The following is a 12,411-nucleotide window of genomic DNA, read 5'->3' as shown; positions in this document are numbered from 1 at the left end:
TCTCTATGCACTACCTCTGAATCTATGGATTCAGCTACATCAGTTTAGTCTCTGATATTTCTGCTCTCTGTTATTGTTAATACACTTCTAGTATCACCTAAAACAACATGGTATTAGAAGAAAAACTCTGCCTAAGCGGCTGTAATACTTACTGAGAAAAAGAACAACAGCCATTTTGAGCTCTCGGTGTGCTGTAGCAGATTGTATATAGCTGTATGGCATTCTTGAATGTTTTATTTTTTATCTGATACCTTTCCATCAGAATGAACAATTGAATTCAGTGAATGAAACAAATCCCTGTGGAATAATATTTAAAAAAATGTCATAAGAATGTGTAACAAGACAAAAAGATTTGTGCTTTGGGTTTCCCACCACGGGCTGCTAATCTTCTCACGATACAACATGTGTCACTGCTGCTGCTGCTGCTGCTGGACAGTACGGATGGATCGTTTAGCATATTCATTGTCCACCAATAATTTCATATAATACCAAAGCTTTCAGAAGCAGTGACTTTAAGCAGTTCACAGATCTCTGGAATATAAATGAGTTTGTATTTTCTTCTCTTCCTGAGTTTTGAAGGCCTGTTGCAAACAACAGACATCTTACCTCCTCCACTAATGACCATCTATTACAATCAAGTTCAGTTATCTGTGGATAGAGTAACCATGTTGCAGAATCACTGTGCATGTGTGCCAACTCAGCTCAGGTCCAGCAGAGCATAATAGCCCTAATGCAAAGCCACGTGGCTACAGATAATTTGCTTCCAAAGCCGTTGTGAGTGCACAAGCAGTGTACTTGGTTTTATTCGGCATGAAGCCAGAGTGAACAAACTGGGCAGAACCAAACCAATTCCGTGTGAGCTCCTCCTTCAACCTGGCCATACGTTTACAGGAACTTTCTAGTAACTTGCCTAGCTTTGAAATCTTTGCAACTCTGATAAATGAGGTAAATCACGGAACGAATAGTCACATGGCAATGTGATGCCTTATATTTGAAGGAAATCAACTGAAAGTCACTGCACCGTGCTACTGCACCATTTCTACAATCACATATACAGAAACAGCAGTGTATTTAGAAAAAATAATGGGAAGCATATCATGATTTTCATGAGATCTGTTTCCTCCCAAACTGTTCCGAAGCAGAAACATGGTCAAGTTATATTAAAACTCTGCAAGAATCTCTGTAATAAAAATCACACATTAACATTATAGACCTTTAAAGTGCTCTGTGTGTTAAAATAAACACACCTAAATACACCAGTGAATACATGTGAGATGTGAACATGTGAACGTTTGGATCTTTAGGTTACTTTTTCATAAAGTAATTTTTTGAAAATAATTCTGTTCACTTCATTTTAATTCTACACAATTTTCATGCCCACTACAGTTCATCTTTGATTTTCTGAATGTTAAACAGAATTCTGTCAAGCTTAGACTGTCTCTAGTATTTTGGAACTGAATTCCTCATACAGACAAGCATGCCTCTGATTTTGAACATTTGCTATCATACCTTCCCAAAGGAAGGCTTAAAGGTACCTTCTGATACAATGCTAATGGTTAAGCCCATGTATTGAGAACTTACAATCTGGAAATGCAGGACTGGTCTTGAACTAGGAAAATAAGAAAAGTCCTCCTGCAGAAACAATATCATCTACAGCTGACACTGGAAAACCTGAAAACATACAATTCAAATGTCATCAATCCATCCAGAATTTCAAGAATCAGCATGAAGAAACAGAAACTTGGGGATAACTTGATCTTTATTTAGACATAATTAAGAAAAGTTGCATCATTTTCAGATAGTCTAACATGGCAAATAAAATCTTACCGGATTGATAAAATTATTAGCATCACTAATTTAAGGCAACTGTCACATCATGTTATGTTTGCATTGCAGTCGTATTGAATTCTTCAGATACATTCATGCAATAAATTTTAAATACATTTTTACACTATACTTGGAAATACATTGGATTGTTTTGTTCCCCATATTAGACATATCTGGTTAAGCTTTTCTCAAACAATACAAAGAATGGACTTGTTCTTCTTGGTGGAAATGGAAAGCTGTAATGACTTAATGATTCAACGGCTTACTTGATTCAAGAAAAGCATGTTGAGAATGCCAGGGAGATAAGTATACATCTTAAATGTGTATATCACATGCAAGCATGGAGAAATAGGAATGGAGGTTTAAACATAATTATTATTCTTAGCTAAAATTATTTTCCCTCCACACAAACCCCCAGAATATCCTTGCTCTGAGCAGAAGGCCCATTATCTGCTTTATTTCCAAAAGATTCCTCTCTGTGCCAACCTCTGTTGGGGATGAGAAATCTTCCATGGAGCCATGAACAAGCCTCCATGCTGCATCTATTGTTCAGTCCAATTTTGGCTTTTCTTTGTCTTCTTCAATACCTGAAAGCATATGGAGAACAGCTTTTAAAAATCTCTGAATGAATAAAACCAAATTTTATTTAGGGAGGTTTCTTCTAAAGCATTAATCTTTCTTTTCCCTATATTGCCGTTGTTTCTCCCCTACTTGCTCACATGCTCTTGCATGTGTTACCTCACCTGCTGTGCATGAAAAGAGCATCTGCACACCTGATGGCAGTGGTTGTCCAGTAATGAACCTCACAGTCCTCCCTCTTTCAAATCAGCCTCACCCCCTGCCGCATGCTCAGGCTTTGACTGCTGCAGGGGACTGGGAACACTTAGTTCCCTCAACTCCTCTGCTTACCTACGAGCAAATTAAGGTGGATGTTATTATAGCTGAAGAGAAGCAGCTGGTTCTATTTGAATGCAAGTTTTAAAATTTCTGCTTAGAATTCAGTGACTTAAGCCCCCCTTCCTATTTGAGCATCAGATTTTTAAATATTTGCAAGTACATCTCCCTCTTTTGACAGCACAGAAACAAAGGATCAAGTAGTGTCGACAGGGCACCTCTTTCTTCTGGTAAGGGTCATGTCCCTCAGTGCTATCAGGAGGACTGTGCTGAGCGCAGGGCTCCTTAAAGAACTGATCTTTGCTGCAGGACTTTTCTCTCCTCTAAGCTGAGCAGAGCAGCGTCTGGGTTGGGCAGCAGATTGTGTTTTTTCTGGCAATGAAAACGTTCAGCTATTTCATATGCCTGTTTCTGGACAATGAATTACTATTGGTATCTGACAAAAGTATTGTTCTTCTGACTAGGCCCTCTCTGCCAAACATCTCAAATAAAAATATTTCTTTTGGAGGTTTTCAGGCCTGCTGCATGTTGGAAAAGAAGGACCTCTGAGGACTGGAGGCAAAATAGGAGTAATTTTTGAGAACACTGAGAGGAAAATCTAGTCACAAGTAAGATCACCTGCTAATGCAATCTATGCATAGATGGCAGTTACACTAAAAGTCACAGTGAAAACGTAGCTAGTTAATTCCAGGGTAGGAAGGAGTGAGAGCCACGTGCAGTTAGAACACCCAACTGCAGAGCTGCCTTTGTAGAAAGAAGCAGTGAGGAAACAAACGGGGCTGCTGCTGCCAGCAGCCTGAGGACAACGGCCCTGGGTGTCACTGGCAGACCTGTGCTGAGCAACAGTCACAGGTTTAACAACCAAAACAAGAGGCTGGGTCCAAAAGATTACAGTGGGTTTACAAGGCTGCTCCAGAGCCAGCCTTGAGCCTTCTGCTGTGAGAAACTCCTCCAACAGTTTTAAATGAGCTGTTTTATTTGCCTTTTAAAAAGAGGCTCTTTCCTTTCTTCTCAATTGCACTGCTGCAGATGCATCAAATAGTTTGGCAGGAACACAGATACCCTCAAAACTGTGGATAGACACCGGCTTGTAGAAAGGGCAAATTTTTCCTTGCCTACCATATTTGTAGTTTCAGTTGGAAATATCTAACTGCAAATCATTTTGTCAGTAGCAAGGCTTTATTTTATGCATCTCCATAGGAAAGTGAAAAAAAACCCCCAAACCTCCAAAGCTCAAAACAGCCCCCTTTCACCTCAGAAATTTCACTGCAGACTTCCTTAATTTGAAAACTTATGATTCAAATACTCCTTTTAAATGTACAGCTTTCAAATAACATTTTCCTAAATCTTGCCAGTTGACAGACTGGCATTATTTTAAATTTCTGCTGTTTGTGGTACGCGTGTTACACACTTCAGGTTTGGTTTATGCAAAGTGTTTCCAGCACAGCACAACAGCAGGTGACTCATGACATTTTCTGGACTGCAAGTGCTTGAGCCACAAAGGAGTTTGGATTTGTATTCTTTTACCAAATCAAGGAAATGACAGAGAGGATAATAGGGTCATGGAGAACCTACTGGGAGAATGACCCAATCAGCTTCTCTGGGATCAGAGGCCACAAGAAGCAGAGATCCATACGGTGCAAAATGAGAGAGATTTTCCACCGTTTACTTATTCATCGACTTGGTAAGAACAGTTGGTTCTTCACCACATTTCTATGCTACATACATGATGTAGATTAAGTGAAAGTGTTCCTTGTAGCTGCATTTTTTACAAGCTTTTTTTTCCCAGCATTAATTTAAATAAGTAAAAAATAACCTGAATGTGACATCAAACTCAGGACTCAAAACCCACTGTGACCAATGACCACTGATCCTAGCATAAAACCAACAAGATACTTTGCATCTAGGTGATACAAAGAGCAAATGGCAGGTAAAACTGTTTGAGCTTCCAGAATCAGACTTTCCCAAGTACCACGAGACTTGGTAAAACAGATCCGTGTGAGCAGAAATCTACCATGGGAATTTATGGTGTATGAACAGGTGCAAACTATATTTCCCAAAATGGGACGTGGACTGTTGTTATGGTCACAATTTGTTACGGGCCCAATGAATACAATGACAGAATTCCCAGTGAGCAAGGATTCCGCTCCATTTGTGATTTGCTCCTGCAGAGATTATGAAGGTTGTTTGCTTTCCAGGCATTTTGACAAATGAAAACATCTTTCATACATTAAAGCTTGTGTTTGTCTTATTTTCCTTTTTCCTTTACTCTGTCTTTCCTTTTACTCCTTTACTACTCTACTGGCCTAGGCTTGGTAGATGAACATACAGCCTAGAGAGCTATGTTCACCCTGCACTAAGGTCTTTCATTCCTAATACTTGACTGATGTGAACATATTAATTTTCTTTGAATAAATTTATAAGCAAAAGACACCTTATATCTGGGAATACTACTTTTTAAAATTGTTATTTCTTAGTCAAAGCTTAACATTAACAATGTTCCTACAAAATGATATTTTATTCTAGAGGCATTTAATGGATTCATCAGCTAATAAGTGGGTTGTAAACCAAGTGGGTTTCAGGTAATTGCTAGCAGCTCTTAAATTAGTATTAGAAGTAATAAAAAAGAATACATATTCATAGCACATAGTGCTCTCCAGCAGCCATTCCATTCATTTGACTGCTCTTAAGAGCGAGCAAGCAAGAAGTTTCAATGGAACTTCTGTCATTCTCCTCCACTTTAGCCTGCTAAAAATCTTTTTGACTTTCAGGGCAGCACATTCAAGCCCTGACAGATTACTTCATGAATTAATATTTCTAAAACAATACTCACATTTTTGAGTATCCCAAATGTAGTTGTTCAGGACCTCTCCCATCACGTAGAAGATGTTAATTATTACAGTAACAGCTGCAAAAAAGATTATTTTGACACCTGGGCTGAGATATTCAAGAAGTGGGTACACCCACACTCCTGTAACATGGTGAATCCAGCACACCCTGAAACAGAACAAAACCATCAAGTGATGACTCTTACAGCCTTGTTTTTAGAAAGTAGCTGCAACCTAAAAAGGTTCACTTGAAAGGACAGCGAGTTGCTATTAACTGCAGCTTCTTGGAGAGCTCAGATGGTATCTTTCCAGAACAGACATTTAAAATGATGAAACAAAGACTGATTTCCTGTACTGTTACAGCTTTGTTTTAAATTCACTATGAACAGTCATCCAATTTTCAGGTTCTGATGCTACATTTATATTTACAAAGAATATAAACTCCTGTTTTGTATGTCAGCATGGGAATGCAACACTCCCACAATTCCAAGCAAGTTCTTCCAAAAGGTGTTCAGTGCTCCTGCAATTCTCCTACAAAGCCTGGCTTTCTGCTTTCTGGTGCATTTTGTTTTCATTCTGTACATTTGTGTGTTCGCTGCTTTCCTCTCCACACTTGGCAAGTGCTTCAGTTTCTTCATTTGTCAGAGACATATGGTTCAGCTTCTCTTTAAAACAATGATTTCTTTAGCACCTGTGTTTTATAGGTTGCTCCAATTTTTCTTCCAGCTACCTAGTATGATTTGTGATCAAATAATTTTTTGCTTGCAAAAAATTTTTTTTTTAAACCATCTCATCAGTGAAATTCCACCCAGCTCCACACTCAACAAAGGAAAAGGAATGATGATGACTTGCTCTTCTCACAGTTGTTGTTAGTGTTCATCTACAATGGAGAACATTGGAACGTTAACTCAAGAAACAGTGTGTGAGCTGTACCTCAACGCAGTCTGAAGAAGCACTCTAGGTATGTGGTTTCTGTGTGTGTGACTGCGTTGACATCTGTACCCTGTGGAAGGACAGGTGCTGCAGAGAGATCTGACATGGTGAATGGTGAAATTAGAGCGGGGGACAGAGAGAGATCATATATTCCAGCAGCTGGAAGCTAAGAAAGGTAAATGCTGCCAAAAAACTGAGCACACATCATGGTGGCTAACTGGGAAAAAAGTTCAGTGGAGACAAGGCTGAGGCTCACAATTCTGAGCTGCTGATCTCTCTGTAAGACTGTAAATCTGATCCTCTCCTATCAGTTTGAGAGAGATGCGTGCAACGAAGCACAGCTAGATAGAAGACTCAGCAGCTGCAGAGAAAATTATTGATGGAGATTTCCATGTCCATATGATTTGCTTTACTTGCTGATACTTTTTGTTTAAAGAAAACTTTTGATCACTACGTCAATGGCCACAGGCTTCTGAAGAGCAGAAAGCATAGAGAGAAAGAGAGAGCATAGAATCCCTGCTTAGTGATTCTCTGTTACCTGTACATGTACTTAGCATCCCTGCGTGATGAAACTGTCCAGTACCATGAAGCATCTTTATGGAGGGACTTTTCAAGGGACCTTCTAAATGGCACCTATGTACTCAAATTCATGAACCAAGTAGAAGTGACATTTACTAGAATGCACTTATGTTGGAAAGAAGAAACATTTTCTAAATCTGACCAATGAGTCACTGCTGAGCTCCTGAATGTCAGCTGTGTCTGGTTAGTTCAGAATTTCTAGTACATTGTATGAACTCTGTTCTTTGCTGCCCAGAAAGGTCGCCTTGTTTGGCAAGGCTGCTGGTGCGTTCCACACAGCTGCTGTACGCCTGTCACCAGTGCAGCCACAACGCAGGAACTCATGCGCTGAGAACAGGGGGTACAGAGTACTGCTGAGATGACTGTCACAACCTCACACCCTCAGCAACCCCGACCTTCCTTCCAGCGAGCATTGCATTTGGGCTGAGCGATGTTGGCCTTGTCCCCTCTGAGCAGTGGCACACTGACTGCTCCTGCGCAGCCTGCACCTCGGAAGGGAGCTGCCAGAGGACAACTGCTACCATGGAAACCTCACCTGATGGCCTTTCTGAGCAGCTCGCTCCTGCTCAACACTGAACGCACGCTAGCACAGCCCCACACAAGGAGCTGATAAACCATGGGCATAAAGCCTCCATTCAAGATTGCTGATTACTAACACTAATGAGTGCCTTCAACGTTGCAATTCTAGTAGTCATTATTCTCGTCCAATTTCATTATTAGATAAGCACAGGGAAGCATGCATTAAGATTTACTTAGGAGTGCAAATCTAGATCCAGTTTGAGACCCTTTCAATGCACAGGTATGAAAAATGGGTTGTTAAGGCAAAAATACATCGAGGAGAAAAAGTTTAAGGTAACACTGGCCTGACTACTTTTGAGAAGATAGCATGAACTTTGAAGCTCCCCATGTTTTGGTTCTGTGGCAGTCCTTCTGGATGTAGCAGTGTTTTAGCAAAGAGGAGTGCGTTAGGAGTCACACAGCTCACTTTGCCATTGGTTAGAACTGGTAAGAAAAAAGGAGTGGAGATATTCCCACTTGTATTCAAATTAAAATGTTTTAAAAAGTGGTGATTTTTGGAATTTTTCAACCAGCTGGTGTAGGAAACAGAAAAAAAAAAACAAACACAGAAATTTGAAAACACACTGTTGCTTCGTTTTCAAAACACCTGTCAAAACCTTGACTTTGTAGCTGTTTTTCACTTCTAGTATACAGTAGATGTTGTACATCTCATATATCAAAGGAATGAGTCTTCCTGTCTGCCATTTTTCAATCAGTCTGTCTGAGAAAATGAAAACTGTGCCGAGAAGATAGGTACATTTACTCTTTGGCTACTGATCTTTTGTTAATGAAGAAAAGCAATAAATTCAAAAAACTGTGGGAACCTTGTGGTTTATGCCTCACTTTGAGCGATGCAACTGTTACAATGGCATGTGCAAATCCTAGTTCTGGTAAAGGCAAGCTCAGTAGGTAGATATCAGAAGATGGCTGTGACAACCGAAAGGGGTTGCTCCCTCATGATGGCTACACGGCTGCCAGCTACACAACTCGAAATACACTTGCACAGGCATCACAACTTGCTGGCTCCTTGTGGTCTGAATTATGAGTCTCCATCTATTTCCTGCCCAAGTTGAGTCCTTCAGCCAAATCTGCAGCTAGACAACAATCAGTACTATGTGATCTGAAAGCAGGAACTGTTAGGCATGGGCCTGTAGAGCCTTTCTTCAGAGCAGTGAATGAGATGACATACAGTAACAATGCATGCCACAGAATCGCTGAGGAGCTCCAAATGCTCTTCCTCGTAGCAGAAGGAGCAATATAGCAGAACTCAGAAGCAAGACATTCAGATCTGACAAAAGAAATATCTTTCTGTGTGATGTCTAATTAATGATCTACCCTAGCTTGCAGTGATATGTCACTGAAATCAAGATTAAAAAAACCTCCTAGAATAAAAGTTTGATAGGACTTTGTGTTTTTTTAATCCAGTCCTTTGTTGTAGGCACTATAATACAACTCCAGCGAGCTTCTGAAGTCAGGAGACTATACAAATAATAAAAATGCATACAATTATGCTTCAGTACAAAGTACAGAACACATCAAGACTGAAGGGTCCAAACACCCATTTTTTTTTCATTGTCTTTAGATGAAAGCTTCCCTTATAGGCTGTTTTTTCCAAAAAGGCCTTCTGAATCCTCTCCTGGAGCATCTGACATTAGCAACAGTCACAGCCTTGATACATAACTACACTGATCTACTGCCGTAATGCCTTTCTGGGTATTTCTTGCAGCAGCTCTCACAGATCCTTTCCTACATCTTCTGTGCTATCCAGGTTTTTGGCAACAGAGGAAATAGAAGGCCATTTCTTCAGTCTGAAATACATTGAAAGCTGATTGTTGTGGCTACAATTTAACAAGTGACAGAATGTGGGTATTTTCTATGCTTTTATTTCCTCATCTTTTCTAGTATCACTCTCCTCTTCTGCTGAAAGGGGGAACTTTACTCAGAACTGTTAAATTGTAGAATATCTCCTGAAGGAGGTGATTGATAGGCTCACAGCAGCTGAGTCATTGAACAAATCATTTGTGGGTATAGGCTAGGGTTCAACCCTGTGCTTTCAGACGCTGGAGCACAATGACCCAGAATAAAACTGTTCTACTTTTGATTTCTAACACCGAAAAAATGATGTTTAAGGAAATTTTCATCAATTCTCTTTACATTTTTAATTTTTGTTTCCAAAGACATTGGACGGCTTTTCTACATCTAATCAGAATTGTTACATTCTCGGCCATCTCAAGATGGTGGCCTCTTTATATTCCCAGCCAAACAGGTGTAAGCTGGGAAGGAGGAATCTACAGGAGGAATTTATACTGGTTAGGAATTTTAAATACTAAAATACAAATTCAATAGACAGTCATCAGGAAATGAAAGAAATACTGTCCACCTCTTCCATTTTCTTATGCTGGATTCTTCACCAGTTTGAGTGTTGCCGAAGAATACAAGGGTCAATAGGACTGCACTACTGATATGGAATGGCTTGTGCAGTCAGAAGATGTCAAATCCCAGAAAACTGCTCCTGCAAAGAATGTCATGCAAAATATACGCAGCACAACATAGTGCCGGCATTCTCTGTGATGAACAAAGATTAGGAGAAATTCGTGTGAGCTACAATGACAGAAACTCTGCAGATTTGGAGGTTGTCTGTTTTGATAAATAATATTTAATTTTAAATATAGCAATGGTTGCTATGCTTTCTTGAGCTGTATTTTAAGGAGATGCACAAGCAAGTGAGAATGTATTATCTATGCATGTCATCTGTACTGACTGTACTGTTACTTTGAAACACTTGATATGGAGGTGGAGGGGAAACAGAATGCAACAGTCCACAATGGCTATGTCAGACCTATCACACTGAGGATTCATGAAGAATTCTCCTGAAAGCACTGTTTTTCTCCCATTCTTCTTGTAGGTAAGGTACAGGGAATGCTAATTCCCTAGCCTATTTTTGTTTCTTCTACTTCTGAATCTTTCCCTTTCTATGTAGTCCTGGCTTCAACTCTCTTCTTTTTTGCATTGTCTCATCCACTTACAGGCTGAGGGAGCTGGGCTTGTTCAGCCTGGAGAAAAGAAGGCTGCAGGGTGACCTCATTGCAGCCTTTCAATACCTAAAGGGAGCCTACAAATAGGAGGGGAATCAACTCTTTGAAAGGGTTGATAACAGCAGGACAAGGGGAAATGGTTTTAAGTTGAGGGAGGAAGATTTAGGTTGGATGTCAAGGGGAAATCCTTTACAGAGTGAGTGGTGAGGTGCTGGAACAGGCAGCCTAGAGAGGTTGTGGATGCCCCATCCCTGGAGATGTTCAAGGCCAGATTGGATGGGACCCTGGGCAGCCTGGTCTAGTATTAAATGGGGAAGTTGGTGGACCTCCATGTGGCAGGGGGGGTGGAAATTCATGATCCTTGAGGTCCCTTCCAACCCGGGCCATTCTGTGATTCTGTGATTCTATGATCCATCACCCACCATCAGCCTTCCACTCTTGATTTGAAAGCCCATCTCCCTCTTCCCCTCCAAGCTTTTTCCACTCACTTGCATGATTTCATCTTGATGACCTATTAGCTGCACATATCCTTGCCCATGCTCTCTGTTAACCCTCTTTTGCTTGTCTCTAAAGGATTTTTAATTTGGTCTTTGCCAATCATTGATTCACCTGATCCATGCTGAATTTTGCTCTCCAGTGCTTGCTTGCAAAATCACGTATGGCCCCTTCTTGACACACAGAAAACAACGCACCCTGTATAGCAGACACATGCTGGGTTTCCTACTCCATCTGTATCAATCACTTCCATACTCTTTACCCTTCTCTTCTGAATTACAGTGTTTGTCCTAGCATTCCTACCCTTTTGCCAACATATTCTATTTCTGACCTTCCTCTCCTTCTACAGAGTGGAAATCCTACAGCAAAACTGACTGCAGCTATTTCAAATTCATTACAAATTCTCAGAATGTAGATTCATTTCTTTTATTCATTCAAGAAGAATTCAGCAAATCATCCCATGTAAATGCTTTCCCTCAGCAAATCTACAGAGCTCTCACAAAGTCACTTAAACTTTATTTTCAAAGAAAGGTTTAAAGATACCTAAGATATTTAATTAGATCTATCAAAGAATTAATCAAGTCCAAGCTTGGCACACATGGAGGCAAGTCCTAGTGGATTTGAGATAGCAACAAGAGAGCAGACCAAGTCTTTTGATCCCAAATATGTAGCCTACCAATTATGTGAGCAGTGGAGTCAGATTCTTAGGGTCTGTTTATTTGGCATCCTCAAGCACTCAAAAGCAGATGGAACAAGAAAGCAATTTTAAATAAATGCGTTCATCTCAGTTTATTCTAGGGACATATTAGGCTCTGATATTAGTTGCCATGAGGTCATTTGTATTGCAAGGAGCAACACATTTCTGGCTCTTTTCTGTTCCTTGACAACCAACTCCATACTCTCATTGGCAGTATTTTCTGGTAGTACTGGCAAACTCCTAGGATTTCTTAGTACAGTCTAGATTTAACAATTCAGTACAAATTATGACTTTTTCAAGCCATAGTAAATAAAGCCAATTGGTCTTTCCCATCTTATCCCATGGCCTAGATCCTGAAAGTCCATGTGTGGAGTGCAACAGGCAACACAGGTCTGTGAATGTTGTGCCTGGGCACAGTTCCTTGAAAGCAATGCAGAGTTCTTCTTCACAGGCAGTGCATGAACTAAGTGTGCCTGCCCAAACGCTCTCCTGACTGAAGGGATAGAATTTAAAAGAAAAAAGGAAAGGAAAGGAAAGGAAAGGAAAGGAAAGGAAAGGAAAGGAA

At 40.3% G+C, this 12,411-nt stretch overlaps 1 protein-coding gene across 1 annotated transcript in view; it reads right to left on the bottom strand.

The window, feature by feature from the left end:
- Positions 1-1,741: 1,741 nt before the first annotated feature.
- AIG1 (androgen induced 1) overlaps positions 1,742-12,411 on the bottom strand; it is a 118,930-nt gene continuing 108,260 nt past the window's right edge. Inside the window, exons 5-6 of the mRNA XM_042818228.1 lie at positions 5,555-5,718; positions 1,742-2,414 (exon numbers count right to left, since the gene is read on the bottom strand). Coding sequence (XP_042674162.1) covers positions 2,377-2,414; positions 5,555-5,718 — 202 coding nt within the window. The 3' untranslated portion in view covers positions 1,742-2,376. The remainder of the gene's footprint in view (positions 2,415-5,554; positions 5,719-12,411) is intronic.

The sequence above is a fragment of the Centrocercus urophasianus genome, unplaced genomic scaffold (assembly GCF_019232065.1).
Source record: "Centrocercus urophasianus isolate 14NV4802_14NV808 unplaced genomic scaffold, USGS_Curo_1.0 seq_10, whole genome shotgun sequence".
NCBI classification, from domain to species: domain Eukaryota; kingdom Metazoa; phylum Chordata; class Aves; order Galliformes; family Phasianidae; genus Centrocercus; species Centrocercus urophasianus.
Note: the sequence above shows the minus strand (reverse complement) of the source record. Positions and strands in the feature narration are given on the sequence as shown.